The 19,959-nt window shown below is 45.0% G+C and overlaps 1 protein-coding gene across 7 annotated transcripts in view; it reads right to left on the bottom strand.

Annotated features, from left to right (window-relative positions):
* The window catches only part of ST6GALNAC1 (ST6 N-acetylgalactosaminide alpha-2,6-sialyltransferase 1), a 29,614-nt gene extending 9,730 nt beyond the window's left edge, over positions 1–19,884 (bottom strand). The window contains exons 1-5 of one of the 7 annotated variants that reach the window (XM_026860863.1): positions 19,016–19,884; positions 11,540–11,640; positions 6,208–6,351; positions 4,204–4,239; positions 267–1,077 (exon numbers count right to left, since the gene is read on the bottom strand). In XM_026860863.1, the coding sequence (XP_026716664.1) occupies positions 267–1,077; positions 4,204–4,239; positions 6,208–6,351; positions 11,540–11,604 (1,056 nt within the window). In that variant the 5' untranslated portion in view covers positions 11,605–11,640; positions 19,016–19,884. Of the gene's footprint in view, positions 1–266; positions 1,078–4,203; positions 6,163–6,207; positions 6,606–11,539; positions 11,641–19,015 lie in introns of those variants that run through there. The other 6 variants (XM_026860864.1, XM_026860867.1, XM_026860862.1 and 3 more) reach the window with 6 other exon arrangements.
* Between the last annotated feature and the right edge of the window lie 75 nt (positions 19,885–19,959).

Genomic DNA, 19,959 nt, shown 5'->3' with positions numbered 1-19,959 from the left:
GCTGACTTTCAAAGGAACCCATGAAAATGTGTGCAATTGCGGGAAGTTCCCCCACTGGAGCATAGTGGAGGGACTGGTCAGGCTAATTGAGTCGCACATACAGGTCTCCCTCTCTGGGTCCCAGCAACACCTGCATATACGAGTTGACCCCACCAGCTTGGAGATCATCCTTGACTGCAAAGGGCACACAGGCCCAGGGGACAGCAGACAAGGAGGTCAACAGGAAAGCATCATTCTTGGAAAACACATGTGGCCATCACACCTACCGATGGTGGAGATGAGTTGTCCAGCAGGTACTTGTCCTCAAAATCCCACTGTGGTTCAGACTTGAAGTCAGCAGCTCTCAGTTTCTTCTTTTCTGTCACTGCAGCTGCCTGAGGAACGGGTCTTACAGTTTTCACTGGTGCAGGAGGCTCTTTTGGCTTTGTTTGGTCTTTGGATGTGTTGTTTTCATGAGCTCCCTGCACCCCAGAGGATGGTTTCACTGTTGCCTCCTCCTTGGCTCCCTCTACCCTGGGAAGTGGTTTCACTATTGACTTTTCCTTGGCTTCTTCCACCCCTGAGGCTGGTCTCACTGTTGTTTTCTCCTTGTTTCCCTGCACCTTAGGGCCTGTTTTCATTGTTGTCTTCTTGACTCCCTCTACCCCTGGGGCTAGTCTCGCTGTTGTTTTCTCCTTAGTTCTCTGCACCTTAGGGTCTGTTTTCATTGTTGTCTTCTTGACTCCCTCTACCTCTGAGGCTGGTCTCGCTGTTGTTTTCTCCTTGTTTCCCTGCACCTTAGGGCCTGTTTTCATTGTTGTCTTCTTGATTCCTGCCAACCCAGGGGGTGGTTTCACAGTCATGTTCTCCTTGGCTTCCTCCACCCTGGCAACTGGTTTTGTCATTTTCTTCTGCTCCTCCTTTCCTTCCCATCTTGGTGTCTTCTCAAACATATCTTGTTCGAGCCTTGTGATGTCTCTCCCCAAAGTCACCTTTAAAAAGCTCCTTGAGTTCCTGTTATCAGAATAGTTTAAACCCTGTTGCTCTTGGGTGTCCGCTTGAGGCACATCTGGGGCACGCTGGAAAATGCTCAAATGCCTGAATGCAATCAAAGGAAAAACAGACACATCACACACTTTCCACTTAACATTGAACACTTTCCAACCCATTTCTAGTGCTCTTGACTTTGAGCCCCTCTCTGTGCTTCAGAGCAGCCACTGCATATGGCCACCATCCTCAGAGGACTTGCCTTGGCAACTGCCACTGAATTTCTGCAGGATGCTGTATGAATTCAATTTCATTTTCCACTTTGCCACCAAAGTGTTATTCAACTTCCCACACCATTCTGGCCTGAATACCACTTATCTCCCCACTACGCAAATCCCAGAGGCTACACACTCCTCTTCAGCACTTGGCTCATGAAACATCCACACTGGCAGTAAATGCAAACCAGCAAACAACAGCTTTGCCCTGCAGTGGGCAGGACCTCTGGCAATGTCCCCAGAGCACTGCAGGATTGTTTTGGAGACCCTGAGTTCAGGACACAGCACACACCGTGAAGGCAGCCATCTGGCTCTCTTCTTTGCCAGCAGAGCCAAGTGCTTCAGCAACAGAGCATGAAGATCTTCAGTAAGGGAAGTCTAATAAGAAGTAAAACTCACTTCTTTACCATACATCACTGTTTGAGCATTTGGGGCCACAGGGCACTTTTTCATCTCCTCAGAGAGCTAATACAATGCTATCACACAGAACTTACCTGGTACTCATGTCTCAAGACAAGCACTTTGAATCTATTAAATTATACTTTGAGTGCTAAAAATGTAAAATCTCTGCATTTTCAGCAATCGCCTCTAATATTTGTAGCTGCTCTGTTGCCCGATTCAGAGGCACAGGCAGGTACAAGGATATCACAGGAGGATACAGCTGCCAACAGCAGAAGAGCCACCTGCAACAAGACTGGGCTGAAACCCAGCAAAAAAAGCAAGGCAGAAGTGGTGGTTTTTTGTCCCAAGCATTCATTCTTATCTGCACATGGCTGGAGGGTGGAACAGGAAAAGGGAAGGTGAAAAATTTCTGCAGCTGAGCTTTTATGTACAGCAAGGCTTTTCAGGATAAACCATCATAGTTGTGGCAGTCTGATTTCACACTCATGTTCACCCTTTGCATGACACATTTCTTTCAGAGCACTGTGGATTGCTTTCGAGGTGATAAATGGGAAAAAAAAGTACCTCTGCAGATAGCAGGCTGTAGATAACAGTTCAATTGCTGCTGAAGCTTCAGAGTGGTATGGCATTCATTAAAGTGATTACAAAATTATCAGCTAAGAAGGCTTTCAAAAATCATTTTGTATCAGATAAATACTTGAACATTTCCAAGGCTATTTCTAAGCAAAAGAGGTTGTGGTAAATGGCTAACAACTCTTCCTCTACCTCCCTTCATAATCATTAGCCAGTTTCAACTAAGTACACAGCAGTTGCTTTCTATCATAGTTCATCATGTACAAACTCTTGTTACCATTTACTGCCTAATAAGAGGAAAGATTTTATATATACACTCTAAGTAAAGAGAAATTTTGTAAGGTAGCTCAGGAAGATCTTAAATCCCTGAATGATTCTCTGTTGTATTTTTAAGATTTTAAAGATTTTAAGATTTAAAGTTTTGAAATTAAAGGGCTGAGAACAAATGAAACGGGACAGTATGACAAACCAACACCCCCCACCCCCCCCCCCTTCCATATGTGGTATATCGCAGGACAGAGATTCCATCCCAGCTCTACTGACTTTAATTTCAAATATTGTGCCAAACATACAGACACCAAGATGTAAAACCAAGGGCACTTCACATTCAAAACTTTGCTCCCTGCAGTCAGACCCACATGGCCAGGCACTCGTGCCTACACAGGACCCTGCTCTCCTGACCAGCTTTTTAAATGGTCAAAGCAGCTCATCAAATTTCAGGCTCTAGAGTCCAGCTGGCAAACGACTGCAGAAGCTCAATGACATTTACTGTCATTTTCCTCTCCATATACAAAGCCCTAGGACAAATAGAAGATAAAGCCATGAAAACGCTGCTTTGTGTATTTTACGTTACATATAAAGGTACAGAAATAGAACTGACACACAGGTTACAACATACAGCTCATGTGTTTTACTTATGTTGCAAAAATATGGACATTTCCATTATCTGAAACTACAGCAGAATGAAATGGCTTCAAGCAACTGGGCATGGAGAGTCAGTTGTTATCCTAGCTCTGCCACTGATGGACTCTGTGATCAAGGACAACTCATTTCACTTTCCTACACCTCCTTCTGTCCTTCCCCCTGCCTCCCTTGTGCAGATTCCAACCTCTCCAAATTGATAGCTGTCGTAAAGGTGTGGTCTGAAGTCACCGAATCTGAGCTAAATTCATGCCACCTCCAGAAGAGATGTAGGTACTCCCAGCCTCACCTCTCCTGCCTGCTCCCATGGCATCAGCCCTGAGAGGTCCAGCTGGAAACTAATCCCACCAAGAAGATCCAGAGGAGCTCACTGGGAGAGCTGGGACCATATGAGGGCTGGTGAGGAGGCTGGGGAGTGGTGCTTCCTCTACACCACACGTAAGCAAGCCATGCTTGTAGTAGGAAGGGCTCAGGTATCTGCTGTGCTCGTGCAAGGAATGGTGTTTCCTGACAACGATGCTGGAGACATTTTACTGCAGTCTACACTGCAATTCCCTTCACACCCTTTCCTGTAGGATTTACTTGACCATTTATATAAGAAGTAATACATACATTAATCATGTCTGCATGACATTGGTCTCCCAGGGGGTGTATTTGTATTAGGAATCAGATGTGGACTTGCTATAAATTTGAAGGTATCCCACCAAATTCAGTGCCCAGCAATGCAATCTGTACTAGTGCTGAATGAGGTCCTTCTGGGAGCCACCAGGAAAAGCAAATACTATGTAGTGCTCAAGTATGAAAACAGGTAGTATTAGTAAAGCAAAATCTGATTTCTTAAACAGCTACACAAGGAAACTGGAAACTAATGATCCAGCAGAAGCTTTTGACTGTGGATCTTCCAACACTCTGCTCTGCTTGTACACAATGCGGTCTGCTAAAGCGAAGTGTTCATCTAACTCAGATCAGAAGTGGAAGTTTCAGGGTAAAAAGACACAGAGAGAAAGAAAGTGAGCACAAGCACTTTACCCAGACAGCACATATCACAAGGAAGCAGGTCTCTTACCTGAAAATCCTTGTCTTCGACAGGTCAAACAAGGAGCTGAAATTGGCAATGAAGATGCAAAAGTGTATTAAAACAATGAGCCAAATGAAGGCTCTGGGAATTTTAGGAAGCCTTCTCCTGAAAAACCACATGGTGAGATGCCCGAGAACGACAGAGGCTCTGCTGCTGCTGCCCAGAGGTGCTTGCTAGGCAGTGCTTTCTAAAGGTGTGTTGAATGAGTGGGCTGGTCTTCTCTCCGCATTTCCCTACAGGAACATGCACACCCTCTCTCCCAACATTTCTCAGGCAAGACAGCAGCTTTGCACCCTAAGCTTATTGCAACACACAGTAAGGAAAGAAACACCTTTTACTGTAAACAATGGAAGTTTCCTGTATTTTCCTTAATGAGTTCAGTCCTGTGTAAGAAGGAAACCCTTTACCTCTAATCTGGTGGAAGTATCACTGGGAACATTTGTGTGAATTATAGGAGTAGCCATAGTTACAAAGAAATTAGCTTTCAGACCACCACCTGCCCAAGGGCTCTAGGCATAACCACAAATAGATCTTTATTTTCTTCTTCATGCAGTAACTCATTGCCTGTAGCTCCAATCCAGAAGCAATACCTGTCCCCAAAAGCTGATGGCCAGATACACATCTATTTTACTTTGTGACTGCTTTGAAGTAAGTCAGGCTCCTTGCAAACCCACTACAGAACAGAGGAGTTTGTGTTTAAAGGCAGATTAGTGCTTGAGTAAAGCACTGGACGACAGGGCTACAGTCCCCTCCCTCTCTAATAAAGTTGACCTGCCCTTAGGGCAACAGGAAAAACTTCAATCCAGCATTTCACTTGTCAGAAAGGTGCCAACTCCATCACAATTTAACTGTGCTATTGCTGACAAACTTGTTACACAGGCCTGCTTGCAGCTAAAGTTCCCAAACTGAATGAAGAGTTTGCCACTTCAGCTCCAAGCTGCTTGTACAGACAGCATAGATACGCGCTCCTCAGCTGCTCTTCTTTTTGGGCAATCAGTCAAGCTGCTTCCAGTACCAACGCTAGGACTGGCCTTTTACTTTTGGCTTTTGAACCATCCCATCATTTCACAGGAATCACTGAGTGACCATGAAATGATACCAATGTCAGTTCACCCCTAAGATAGGGCCTGGATGGATTTGAGTCTGTGGCTAGTTGAAGAATTTCAAAGAACTAGAATACCCTGGAGACCCCCACAGTACAGCCCCTTGAAATTCAGTTGGTTTCAAGGGATCATCTAATACATCTGAATTTTTATTCCACATAACACCAAAATAAATCTCAAGTTTCTCTATCTGTGACTCACGTGAACAGACAAACCACCTTCTACACTACTGTCCTTAGTGGGACCCTGGTCATTTAGGTTTTGTACAGTACAACCAAGGCTTGTTCATCAACAGTGTCAGTTAAAACAAAGCTTCACTAATGCCACATGCACAGAAAATGCTCCAAGGGTAATGAATCCCTGCCACAACCCTAGGGGTTTGCACTACACTTCATTTGTAGCCATGAGCATATTCAGATTGATAAGTAGCACCTGACAATCTCACCCCATCCCAAGTTCCACAATATGTATCTCATCCTCTCCTCTTCATGAATATCAGTGATCTGCTTGGAGATGGATCTTTGGCAGTCCAGAACACATCTACCTGCCAGCTGGGGGAAAAATTAGCAGAGGTGAACACCACATCCAGAGAAATGCTTACTTCTATAGAGATGTAGTTTTACATGCTACAGCAAAGGACTCTTAACTCATGGGGAGTTGTTAAATATTAACCCTGACAGTTCCAAGGAGAGATGGCCATACTGCTGCTTACGACATAGGCTGCTTTTGCATAGCTCTTATCAGAAATTAAGCTCAGATATAAAAAAAGCTTTTGTTGACAGTATCACAAATCTCAGAATCTAGCACATGCACTGTTGCTGAATACACATAGAATTGAAGATGTTTGCTTTAAGTTACAGGAAAGCCAGTGAACAGGTTTCACACCTACCTTGTACCCCTCCACACATCACAGCAAAAAGCTGCAAGGATTCCCTGTACAAGACTCAGCAGTAGCTGCACTTCTTTATTGTCCATTCTCCCTGACAAGTTACTCTCCCTGGATTTAAGTGCAAGATGTGGGTTATCAGAGGACCTAGCAAAGAAAAATGAAACAATAACACAGGTTTGAAAAGCCCTTGAAAGAAACACAAGGAAGGTTGTCAGTCCAGGGTACAATCCTGCCTCCATTTACAGCAAAACACGTCACTATTGCTCAAAGGAGATCTGCTGAACAATTACAGGCACTGAGAAAGGGATCAGCCAAGGCACTGCCATACTCCTGGGCAGCCCTCGTTAGCTCCAGGCAATTCTAGAGAGGTGGGCTACAGGTCTGCGTGTGCAGCAGGAAAGTGGCAACTCTGTACCAACAAGATCCCCAACAGGACATTCTTACAGGAACAAATATCAGTCCCAAAGCACTGATATGCAGCATACATAGCAACGGCTTCATCTTAGCCTTCCTCTTTCAAGCCCTATGCACCTTCAGGAAGCAGCTGCTTGTCTACAAGGCTTTTTTTTTTTTGTTAATAGGGTCCCAAATGGAAAAATTTTGGAGGCCCCAAACATTTTCCTTCAAGCTCTTCCATGTAACGTGATTATGAAACCAAGAGCCACAAGGGATAGCAAGATTCCTACATCCAGAAAAAGACAGCTTGCTTTGCTTTTAAGGAACTAACAATTGTGGAGAACATGTCTGTAGTACTTTATGTTCAGGAAGGACTCTGCTTGGGGGACTATCCAAAGCTCTGGCAAGAACATTAGCCAAAAGTAGGCTTACTACACAAAACACATAGCTTTTCACCTTCTTGGTGTAAGAAAATAAAACATTTAAAAAAAACGTATCAGAGTACTGCCTTTCATATTATTTCACCATCCTCCACCCTACTGCTGAAATCAGTCTGTCAGAGCACAGGCAGCCAGGCTGGTTAGCTCAAATGTGAGGTCAGATTGGGAAATGGGGATGTATTGTAACTCCTCAGGGATGGCCTGGTGAAAATTGAGGTCAAGACCAGAGCTGCTGGGATACGCAGGGCTCCCAGCCCACAGGAAGGAAGATAATAAGCAAAGACTGCACCTAACACAGGGGCTGGCAGCCTCTCAAGAGCCACAGGCCAGATGCCAGGCTCCTTTTCCAAGCAAAAGGATTTGCATGTTTCTCTGGCAGTCCCACCAGCAATCCCAGGAGATGCTGCTTCTCTTGTAGGGAGAGACTCCGAGCCCAGCAAGGCTGCTCCATGTTCAGTGTGTCCAGATACCAACATTAATGCCCACACCAGTATTTCTTCTATTCTTTAGTGCTGTGAAAACAAGACCACTTTTTTTTTTTAAGCAAACTGAGCAAACTGCACCTGGGACATCAAGCAAACGGTTATCTCTCAGCTCTTTTCCATCTCCAACAGGCCATTAATTCTACATCCACTTAACTACATCCTTAGTTACATCCTGGACAGATAAAAGGCAGATTTGCCATTCTGTTGGGTTTTTTTTTTTTTTTTCATAAGCAAACTTTATCTCCATTAGATCTTGAACTGTGTGTGCTGTGGGTGTCGCCTAGAGTCCCAACTATGCCAATAATTTATCTGTGTGCATGTTCTCTAGAAGGCTGTGTATCAAATCATGTTTACTTGCCTGTGCCCTTTGTGCTTTCCACATTCCCATGGCGCTGATCAAGGGAACAGGGCATCACAAGATGTGCTTTAAGAACAGAGCTGTTCTACAACTTCATCAGGCTTCATTGTAGGACAAACTTGTCTTTCAGTGATGTCCACATCTTACCAAACCCAGTACTTGACCGGAAGCCTGTGGAATAATTTGCTACTAAAGAAGCTGGGGGTGTTTGGACCTGTTCATAATATTACCTGATGATACAAGAACTGAGTTATAACTGGGAGAGAAAAATAATTACATTGCCTGCAGCATGTGACTGCTCAGTAGTCATGCCGGGGGGGTTGCAAAGCCTAAACTAGCAAAGGCTTGGCTTGGAAGTATTAGGTTTTTATTTTCCCCTCCCAGTTCAGTCATCATCTTCAGAAGCACATGCTTTCAGGCTGGGAATCCAGGGGAGGGAAGAAATTACAAGAGCAAACTCTGCAGAGCTATTTGTCTTGCTTTCACCCAACAAAACTGATGGCCCCAAAAGTCCCAAGCTTGCCTCAATAGCACACTCACTGGACATTTTCCAGCAAGTCCTTTCCCTTCTGCACCAAACCTCTCAAAACCACTGAACAACCAACCAGAGACACCAGCATTTACCAAGGCAAAGCCCTCACCTCTTCTACTGCTGCACTTGCAAGAATACCTACAGTTTTGTCACAGAGCAAAGCTTCAGAGAACTGCACCAGGAGGTGGGTAACCGCTTGGTGAGCCAACTGGTCTGTGCTCTTCAAGGGCTGAAATGCCCCAGGAGAGACAGTGGCTTTCATGGTGGAACACTAACAAGCGCCTCCTCAGTGGCCACATAGCAGAGGAGGCAAAAGTTATCATTTTTTTATTAGAGCTGTTTTGTCTGCTTGGTATCCAGCCCCACCCAGCTAATGCCCCAGTAAAGAAACTGCCCTGAATCTATGACAGCAGATGATATGGGTCCAGGCTGGAATATTTCTCCCTCTCCCATGCAGTAATGGGACCACAGGCAGGCTCCTCCAGCCAGCTCCCATGCACCAGGGAAAGTCCTTGCCTGGAGCAATCACTGGGAGATGGGGTGTAAGTGCTCTGAATTTGGCCATATTACAGCCTCTGGTCACTGGAACTTTAGTTCTTTCTGCAAGCACAATGACTACTCAGCTATTGAGCACGTTCCCTGCGGCCACAGCTGTGGGTGTTAACCTCTCCGTACCGACTGAAGCAGACCAAGTCTTCCATCACACAGCTTTTCTGCTTCTTGAGCTCTTCACTATTCACCCCAGCCCGCTTAAGCTGCAACACTGAAATGGCTCTGGTCCCAGCATTCTTTTCTCATATACACAAAGCTGAGAAGACTAATGAGCCACTTCATCTGAGAGAATTTAAAAAAAAACTCAAAACAACAGAAAAATACACTCCAAGCAACAATGGCTGGAAACGTCAGCTGGAGTTACACAGGCTGGAAAGAACCAGGGATCCTTTATCCAAATGCCTGCCTCAACAGCCTTTTGTCTGTGCCATCCCAGCAGGAAGCTCAGCACTTCACCTGAGAGCTGACAGAGAGACAAAACTGACATCACGTCAAGGCTGGTAGGGGGTGTGGGGTTTTTTTCCCCCTTTAAAATCTATTGATGGAAAGGAAGAAAATATTTTGCTGCTGGACTAGGAATCTCTCAGAGAGCTGTTCCCCCAAGGAACAAGGCAGTACTGCAGACAGGTGAGGAGGTAATTTATTAAACTCATGGCTAGCTGGCCTCCCATCAGAAAAGAAGCCTCTCCAGCTCCTGACCCTGACAGCTGCCAGGAATAGCCATGTTCCAGGACTTTCCACTGCTCCAGAGAGAGAAACACAAGAATCACAAAGCCCAAATCCTTCTCCGTACTCCTAGCAAAAAAAGCAGGTATATTATCTCCACACTTTACATCTGGCTGCACAAATCAGTTCCTGCACAGATATGTATTACAGAAACATATCTGGGGGGGGTCTACTAATTTTAGAGCCAGAAGTGAAACGTTTCTTGCTAAAGGTCCTTCACATACTCTTCCCACTAACTTAACATCCAAACCCATCCATCTTGACATCTGGCAGGACAAATGTGCCATTTGGCATCCTTTGGGGTGAAAAGTGTTACAGGAATGCAAGAAGTAAGCCTGCTTCTTGAGTGGTGAAAATCATTGTGTCCCTGACTTACACTTGGAAAAACATGGCCTCCTCTCTGGAAGAAAGTGCCCCCCTCTCTGTTCCTCACTGACAGATGCATCAGAAAAGTGCAGTCACATTTTTAGTTGCAAGAGTACCACAGCCACAGGGTCCTTGCGTGAAGCAAGATGGTTTTACTGCTGGAAATCACATTTCTCTTCCCTTCTCTCTCTTTTGTCTATTGTCATCTATTTAACAGTTGTTCTGCTTTATTTAGATACCTAGAGGGTCCTATGCTACTTATCTTGACAGAGCCTTGACAGAGCCTTGCCAGCCATGAGGAGAAGGTAATTCATTGCCACCGCAGTTGTGCAACACCTATCAACTTCATACTGGGAAAACCCCAGGGACAGTAATTGCCGGGCAGGAGAGTAGCACACTGTGCTACTGTAGTGGAAATGTGAGAGATCCTTGTGCTCAGGAAGGTCATGCCTTTCTCTTCTGGTTCCTTGGGAGTTGCTTAGAATCTGTTCAATTGGGGTTTGTTTCACAAGCCTTAGATCTCCAAGAAGGACACTCCTGTTGCACAGTCTCTGCGAGAGCCAAGAGGATCAGCCAGTCTGTTTCTAATAATGCTGCGGGAAGGACATTATTCATCTCCTCCCATGAGCTTCACTTCCTAAAGTTGGGTGTCACTGTAGTGAAAAGCATGGCATGGAGAAGTCAGGCAGGAGATACACTGAGTGTGTTTGTTTCTAGCTCTGCAGCTTGCATCTCCAGCCTTATGTCCCCATTTTTAGTTACCAAATGAGAATGATCAGGCCTCCAACAGGAACAGTCTAAGCTGTGCTGTTAACTGGATGATATAAAATTCAGGTGGTGGGCAGCCCTTGTGCTAATCTCCACTAGCCTGCCCTCAGAGCTCTCTTCTCTGTAGCAGGCATTTTGTGCTCACTGAGACACTACCCATTCATCTAGAACGAGTTACACTGCAGAGGCACAGCAACAAAGGCTGGAAGAGACATCTTGAAAAGGTCATCTCATGCAGCTCCAAGCTTCAGTGGTACCTAAACCACTCCTGTGTCTCCAAGCAGATAGTAGCTGGGGCATGTCTGTCTTTCAGCACTAAAGGTTTTCCTCCCTCTCCCTAAGTAATCTATACCACTGCGTCATACTCCAATGACTGTCATCCAGGGCATCCCCTTTGCCCCACCTCACCTTTCAGCTTAGTCAATGTTTGAGTTCATATTTACCCCTTGATACTGTAACCATAATCAAACACAAGCCCAGTTAACTGGAATAATTAACATCTTAAAGAGTAAATGCACAAAACAAGAGCAGAGGACACTGAGAGCTCCATAGAAAAATAAGGACTGTGGAAAATTACTCTTCTGGTTGTTTAATATGTGTGCTGTTCTGTGAAACCATATGGTAAAGTGCTCTGAGAATCCAAGAGCAAATAACAAGCCCTTGGGTTCATAAACTTTATGTAATTTACCCTAAAGAACTTGCAAATTACCTTACCGTGTTTTCCTCAGTTGTTACTGAAATGCAGTCTTTGATGAGAGGAATATGAGGAGCCATGCTACAGCACCCCACACTTTTCCGGACAGAAGGTTTCTGAAATAAAGAGAAAGGAGATGGAGGGATAAAAGGCAGCTAATCACATGAGAATTTAACCAGGATGGTGCCAACAGTCTGCTTTGGTCCAGAGTACATGGATACCTTTTTGTTTTCAGCTTCATCTAGATACTGGTAGCTCCACCACAGTCTCCTCAGAACTTGGATGGCTGAAGCCACAGTGCTCTGGCAGCTAAGGTGGGCTATTTGTTTTGCCACCGCCGAAGTATTGCACTGTTGTTCAGGAGATCAGTCTGTTAAAAACAGTTGGATAAGTCAAGTGCACCACAAACACATTAAATTATCATAAGTACACTGTTTCATGGATGGAAGTGCAGGTCCTCCCTAAAATACAATTTGATTTGAGAATTAGTTTTATCTCTCTCATAACTCATGTCTACAAAACGTACATTGTCTCTTTCTCAATATAAATAGGTGGCATTTTACTTGTGTAATTTCACATGGTTTGCTATCTAATCTATCCAGGAAAAAAAACAACCCAAACATCCCATCTTATCATGTGGCTAGTCTTTGGGTTCTCTGTTATCCTGTAACACAATTTATTGCCTAGGGATTGCAGCCGAATTGCAAGACTGTTTTTCTGAAAGGCCAATTCCTTCAGTTGTTTACTCTTCCCTGTAGAACGCTGTATTCAGCCGGCCTCTCGCTTCACTTAGTATCAGCACTGGACAAGGTCTGGCCTTACAACTTCAAGTAAACCGTAAGACTGCAGTTCCATTTACGCATAAATAAATAGTGCATGCTTCACTAAAAAGGCCATTCACTGCACGCACCCCAGGTGCAAGTTTATCTGCTACAAAGTTTGAAGTGCACCACCGGTCTGGAAAGCCAACAAAAATGGGATCTTAAGGCTGCCTGACCTTGTGCTGGTGACTCTGGTTAGATGTGCTCCGTCACAGATACCTGTTCTCCACGCTCTGTGAACTGCACCTGAAATCCCCAAATCAAGACAGGCTTAGTGGTCACCAACATTACCAGGGTTTTCCTGCAGGCCAAATCGAGTCACACTCATGCCTGCAAACCCTTGGTCACCAGTTTTATTAAGCTGGTTTGACTCAGAGCAGAGTCCAGGTGATCAGACTTTGTTTCAACAAAGTGGAATCTGTGCATCAGCAAGTGGAATCGATGCATGGAGATGAGCAGAACTGGAAAACCGTAGACCTTCCTTACACCATCCTTTCCTACGTGCACCTAAACATGACTTTAAATAACATGCCTGTCAATACCGTCAGCTATGTCACCAGAGAACACTCTCAGTGTTCTCAAAATATTTTGTCATATTTTGTGCTCATAAAGAAGGAAAATAATTGAGAACACGAGGCAGGCAGCTAATGCAGTATCTTCTGGTAGATTCGTTTAGAGAGAGAAGGTTTGTATGAGGGGGTCTCAGATCACAGCTCTGCTATCCCGCTGTGTGCTGATGACCCCCTAGGCTAGGGGGACAGAACCCGGCCATTACCACCTCCACATGCTCTCTCACCTTAGGACAATGTGGTGGATCAGTCTTGGACTCCTAGATCCTAACCCCAAGTGCCTGCATGTGTGTGCCCCCACAGACATTGAAACAGCCGCTTTTTCTCAGCTGAGTCAGCTGCTATGACTGACGAGGGCAGGATAAATCCCACCGTATTTTGATACACTTAGGAAGAGATGTCCACCTCATCTCTTGTGACAGAAGGTGAGCAGGGACATCAACACCATCTGCACGGGCTTGCCAGTATAAATATTAACAAACTGTCATGCATGATGCAGATCGTTCCTGGGTACAGAATATCCATGTACAAACATGGATAACCCACCCTTTACTAAGAAACCTTTGCCACAAATGGCTGTAGGAGAAGCTGGCAAAAAGGATGGTGGGAAGCAGAGAGAGCAGGTGACGCTCCCACAGCTCCATGGGACAGGCAGCGTCACTCAGGTGCAAAGACAGACCTTTGTCTTGAAGGAGCCTGGGAGTGGAGGGGCCTCCCAAGGCAGCACTTCTGCTGGAATAAAGGTAAATGGGTGCAGGTTCATCATCTCTGCCTGCACACCCAAAGCTATGCAGTGATAAAGACACCACTCCCCATGAGTACCAGCAGCAGAGCAGCTCCACTAGCAGCCTAGCATGGATCAAGGGGCTTCTCGTAAACCTGCAGCATCTCTGCTGAGGCGATTGCTGAGCTGCAGGTCAGACGGCAAAGTGCGAGGGGAGAGGGACCATCCCAAATTTTGTCTGCACAAGTTCTCAGCCCTCAGAACAGGAAACCATTTGCTAACAGGATCTTCACAGCCATGACTGCAGTGTCCCAGGCAGAACATTTCAGTGGTGAAAGCTTCCCAGAAGGCATTTCCTCAAGATCAACACAGATCCAAGAGCCACTGCTATAGGGTTTTCTTTTGATTCTTTTGTATCACACAGGAATTCCTCTCTGATGCAATAAGTTATATTCCCAGTTACATTAACATCAGATTTTCTCCCTTAGTTCTGCTCTCTGATGGGGATGTTCATCTGTGAGAACAGGGAATAAAGGAAAGCTTGGGACCAGAGTCCCTCACAGATCTCAGGGGAAGCACAAAGGACTGCTGGATCTTCCAACTGCCCAAATGACAAGTTAAACAGCCAAACAGAAAATTTCCTACCTCAACTGTGCTGACAGCAGTTTTTAAAAGACAAAGAAGGTGTGTAGGACAGTGTGCAATTTCCTTGGGACGTTTTAGGAAACCGTCTCCTCGACCCACTCACAGCACTGTCAATTTAACAGTGCAGTTGTAGTGGTGTTGAAACTGTCATGGCCTACACACAAAAGTAAAGAACTGAGGCCCAACACTCTTGGGTGTTAACGGGCAGCTTGAAAATAGCTGGAAGATACACACACACACACACACACACACACCCCCCAGAAACAAGTTTTCAGATTGCTTCTGCTCCTGTCTCAAGGTTGCTGGGTTCATACATGGTGGTACTCCCCTTCTTGGCTAAGGTCACACAGCTCTATCCTGCTGCAAGGACAGCGGATGAGACACAGGAATCCTTTATTGCAGGACAAAGAAACACAGCCCACAGAAGAGAAAGAATCGGCAATACCCAACCTACAATTTTGACACAGCGCTGCCTGAAATAGACTTTTTGCTCATGCCAAAAGTCAAACTTCACCGCTACAAAGTTGATGTAAGTGTGTGGGTGTGAAAATTTCAGCATAGTCTATACAGAGAAAAGCTGGGTTTTCTATTTTCTCCATCCGGTTTCAACTGATCTTTCTATTGCTAATATGCAGGTAACACCCTGTGTAACTCATCCAATAGCTTCACACTACAGTGGAAAAACAAACAAAACAAACACCATGGAAGAGGAACAGACAACATCTACCCAGGTCAATCAAACCTGAAGTGCATAAATACACACAGAGGTCTTTTAACAAAAAGCCAAAACAAACGGAAAGTTCAGAGATCAGGTGTGTGTCTCTCTCCCTGCCATTCTGACCACACACAGACCGCATCTTAGAAGTATCCAGAAACTCTTTAACTCCTCCATTTTGCAAAAGACATAGTTCTGACTGAGTACAAATGTCAGATGCTTGGATGAGGCTAGGCAGTCAGTCATTCCACCTCCCCACAAATCTGTTTCCCCAGGCAGTCCTGGTTTATCCATCCAGTCACATTTTCAGCAAGTCCCTCTTCCCTCCATAGGTCACAGTCACCTTCATTAGCTGCTGGGCTATAATATTCTCCTCCAAAAGGAAACAGCTGGATTTTTAAATGGTACTTGCTGGCATGAAAGGACACACTGCACACAAACAGAGTGGCAGGGAATTGAGGGTGACAGGAGGGATTAGAAAGATCCTGTGCTGCGGAACCACTACTGTGAGCCCAAACAGCTTACAATAAAATGAGAAATTAAGGCATGAATCTGATGCTGTTATTCATCTGGAGTCAGGACTTGCTTCACGTATGAACCAGTGGCATCCCCAAAATAAGATACTCTCTCTTCTGAGCTCTGCTTTCCCCCCACATTTGCCAGTCAGTCTCTAGACACTGGTCAGTGACACAGCTCTGGTGACCAGCTCTCGATTAGCTCAGACATGCCCGCTGCAGGAGCACAGGTACCAGTGAAAGCCTTGCCAGGGCCACAGAACACATGCCCTGTTCTGAACCAGTGCCATCACACAGGGGTTTTCTACCTGGACTCCACAGACTTGCAATGGTTGCTAGAAACAGCTACTGCCAACAGTTATCTCTGTAAAGTTCTCTGCTACCAGAATTCAGGGTATTTGGAAACTGAGGAAGCTGACCGCCAGTCCTCTGATGCTGGAAGCCACTAACAATTCAAACTATCACCTTTCAGAACCAATGCAGCCACCTTGAATTACTACAAACGAAACACTTTCACCATTTCCCACCCTCCCATTTCTTTAAAACCAGCATCTTGAGTTAATTTCTACTTCCATCAATTAATAGTAGCAGAATTCCAACTACTGAGTCATAGACAGAGCTTACAAAACAATTTCTTACACCACACAGGCTACTATTCTTTGTTTCCGTTCCAATAAAAAGCTGTAACAGTGTTGACAAGGAAGACAAATTACAGAGGCAATGATCCACAAAATCCTCTCCTTCGTAAGGATCACAGTTATATCTTTAAGAGAGAGTTATAAAACAACACAATAAAAAGTTACAAGGACGTTAGAATAATGTCATGTAAGTTGCAAATACCTATTTCAGCTCTTATCTGATGCTACAGCAGGCAAAAGTCAAACTCAAGTCCTGGCCTCTGGAAAGGTGGTTTCATCAGAGGAATGTGTCTTCTCTTTCCCCCAGTGAAGTATAACCACAGACTCTGAAAACAAGCATTTCCTCCAGCAACTCCTAGTTGACCCCACAGATACTCATCCTGCAGGTGAAACAAACTATTGGGGGTTGCGGAAAGTTTCAAATGAGAATTTTTAGAAAAATTCTGGTCCTGATCAGGAGGAATTGATCAGAAAATATGTGTTTTCCCATCCATAAACTGTTTAGCCAGTGTCGGGAATGGTGGATAACAGGCAGATCACAACACGCGGGATTTGTGGGAGCCTGACTGAGGAGAAAAGACTGCATATCCTTAATTCTCTCTGAAACAACAGTGCTTGAAGTCTTCAGTCGGAGCTATGCAGGACCCCTCTGCTGTTTGTATAAAACAACAGCACCATCCAGTGGGTAAATGGTACTCGCTTTTCCTCTCCCACCACCTCACATTTACCTACAATTATCTACAGAATATGCAGTAAATAAACTTTCTTCTAATTGTGAGCACTTTAGAGCTGTCATTACATTAGCCTTATGTAAGAACGTGTGAGCCATTTCAGGAGAGTGGTAAAAAAATCAGCTCCAAAAAAGAACCACATTTTCCACTGCCAGGCAGCTCTGCCAGCAGCAAATTATGCAGCACTGTCTCCTCCAAGCGTTACCTTCCCTTCCACCAGGACTGCCATCTCTTAACCACTGCAGAGGAGGGAAAATGGGACTGATCATACCCCACCTGCGAGCTGAGCCACTGGGAACAACTTCGCAGCCAGACGCGCCGCAGTGAGGCCACATGTGACCACAGGAGAAGGCACGCAGCCTCCCCCGCTGCGCGGCCCGGTTCACACTGCCAATTTTGGAGATGGGTTGAGACTGCTTGTGATTCCCCAGGACATTGGTGGTTGGGTCTTTCATCTCTTTCTACAGCAGCATTCCTAATAATTTGGCTTAACGTTGGAAAATTGCTCCAATCCCAACTGTAGGATTGACACTATCCTCTCACGGAAAACAAAATCAATTATTCCCTTTCTTTGAGACATATGCAGATGAAACAACCTATGTAATACCTCCTCTTTGATAGTTTATTGTTTCCAAAGCAATTTAGCAGTTAACAAATGCGAGCAGTACACAGCATTCCCATGACTCACTCACTACACAGACGTATCTCAACAACTGCATTCCTGACCTACTTTGGGAATTAAGAAAGCATTTCAGACAAGAGATTTTCCCCTTTGGAAAAAGGAGTGTCCCACAGCTATTCTGGAGCTGTTGGCTGGGATCCAGCAATTGGATCTGTTTGATGCGCAATACATCTATTCAAAGTTTAAAAAAATAAAGAAATAAAATCACAACTTCCATGTTTTACTCTGTTCCCATCCAAGCAGAAAGACAGGTTCAAATCCCTGGTACTAGCACTCCATCCACACCTCCTGAGCTTATCTTTATGAATTCCTACCATCTAGTGCCGCTTCCGTAACTCAGTCTGAACACTCAGTACTCACAGATCAGAATCTCTGCTGCTTTACTTGATGTTTAGAGAGGACTCACAAGAAAGATCACATTCCCGGAACATGTCAAATCCCTATAAAAACTCACCTTTGTGAGAAAAGCTTTAGTCATATTATGGAGAAAGAAGACTAGAACAAAGTACCATTCACTTGCCACAAACAGAGGGCAACAGACACCACTGCACATTTCCCACCACCTCTGAGATTATGTTGATCAGGCAACTTCCAGAGTAATGCAGGTAGAAAAGGCTACAATATCAAGGGGTTTATAGAGAAATTTTTCTTTGGCCCCTTTTTATAAAGTCCTTATATCAAAATGTGATTCACCAACAGAAGTGTGGGTGGTAATGAAGGTGAAGCTGCCTTCTTAAAGCAGGAGATGCTTATGCCACACATTCACTGCTTGTTTACTACACAAATTCCCTATAGCCACCAGTTACTACAAGTTTCAGGACTAGTTATTGCAATCCCCACAGGAAGTTATATTCTCTAAAATGGATTGTTATCTACAACACGATTTTTTAACCTTGTTCCCACTATTCTTATGGGAATAAACCCAGTCTACTATAAATTCAGAGACTATGTATTTAATTCCCTGACAAGTGCATGTAGCCTGGATACAGTGATTAAGAGACACGAGGGACTGGGGTGGGGGAGCAGGAAGGAGTGGGCTTTTTTAAGTCTTATGATAACTCCAAAGCTGGTTTGGAAACTCCTACTTGTTCTCCTCCAGTAGAGATTAATGAAGACTTTTGCCTTTGATTCATTATGAGGAATGCCCTGTGGAATTTACTGAAAATATTTGACATAGTTTGCAAAAAACCCCGTAGCTCCCCTGAACAGTGCTGAAGGCAACATAAGATGGAAAATAACCTTGTAGGTGTTTATGGTGGGTATGGGGCCACACTCTTTCCTATCTATAACTATTCCCATTTCCTTCAAAGGAAAGGGCAGTGGAAACCCACCTCTTCACTATCAGATACACTCGACAAGTTCACTGGCACAACTCCTCACACTACTGGCACAGCCATCCACTTTGTCTACACTGTTCATGCACTGCGCTGAGCCCAATTTACGTAACTTACTCCAGCTCTGGAGTGTAAAGCAGATGCTATCACATCATAAAGCGCAAGGTGTACCAACTCCAGAGGCAATCTATGCAAAAAAACCCTAATTTAAATGATCCGTAAAAGGTCTCCAAAAGTCCTTAGCAAAGCTCCCTACAGAGCCGGGGGCAGGGAAGGATTCACTTTCTCCTTCACCTGCCCCACCTACTAAATCCTTAACTAAGTAATTCCAGATGTTTTTTAAACCTGATCTCATTTAGTGGTCAAAGACTGCCTGAGCTTGAATCGGAAAAGAGAACCATACCCAAGAACACTGAGGATGCAGAATAAAACACTCATTCTCTGATCTACCCAAGATTACATCAAGAGAACACAACCTACTCCTTATCTGCAGGACAGAATCACAACACCAGATTACACGAAAGCATGCTTAGTGGGATGTCAGGAATACACATAAATAAGAGCAACAGAAAAAACACGGCTACAAAATATCTTGGCGAAGGTATAAGATGAACTGTTCTTGCCAAACACGCCAATGAGGGCAGCAGCACACACTTCACACTGCTCTGGGCACTTTTATAGCGACAGAAGAGTCATTTCCCAAGGTGCCAGCACAGGCAGATCCTCAGATCACCACTGAACGTGGATTTACTCAAGAACGGCTTAAACCATGGTCACATTTCACTGCACTCCCACTCCAAACCCACTGAAACTAACGTCCTGACAACTTCAGTGGACTTCGGGTCAGGCTAAACACCCGGTGAAAACTGTCAGAGCGCAGGCGGGCTCACGGGGATGCCTCGGACGGCCGGTGCCCGGCGTGCTGCCTGGGGGCTGGTGAGGGGGCGGCAGGCAAGGTCTAACCCCGCTGCCTCTCGCACAGGGGAGCCCACCGCACAGGCACGGCCCTCTCCGAGCTGCCAGGGGCGCTGCCGCACAGACACACGCCTGTCTCTTATCGG

This window comes from Athene cunicularia (genome assembly GCF_003259725.1).
Source record: "Athene cunicularia isolate RWA chromosome 18 unlocalized genomic scaffold, athCun1 chr18_part1, whole genome shotgun sequence".
Taxonomy (NCBI): domain Eukaryota; kingdom Metazoa; phylum Chordata; class Aves; order Strigiformes; family Strigidae; genus Athene; species Athene cunicularia.
This window is presented reverse-complemented; position numbering and strand designations above follow the sequence as displayed.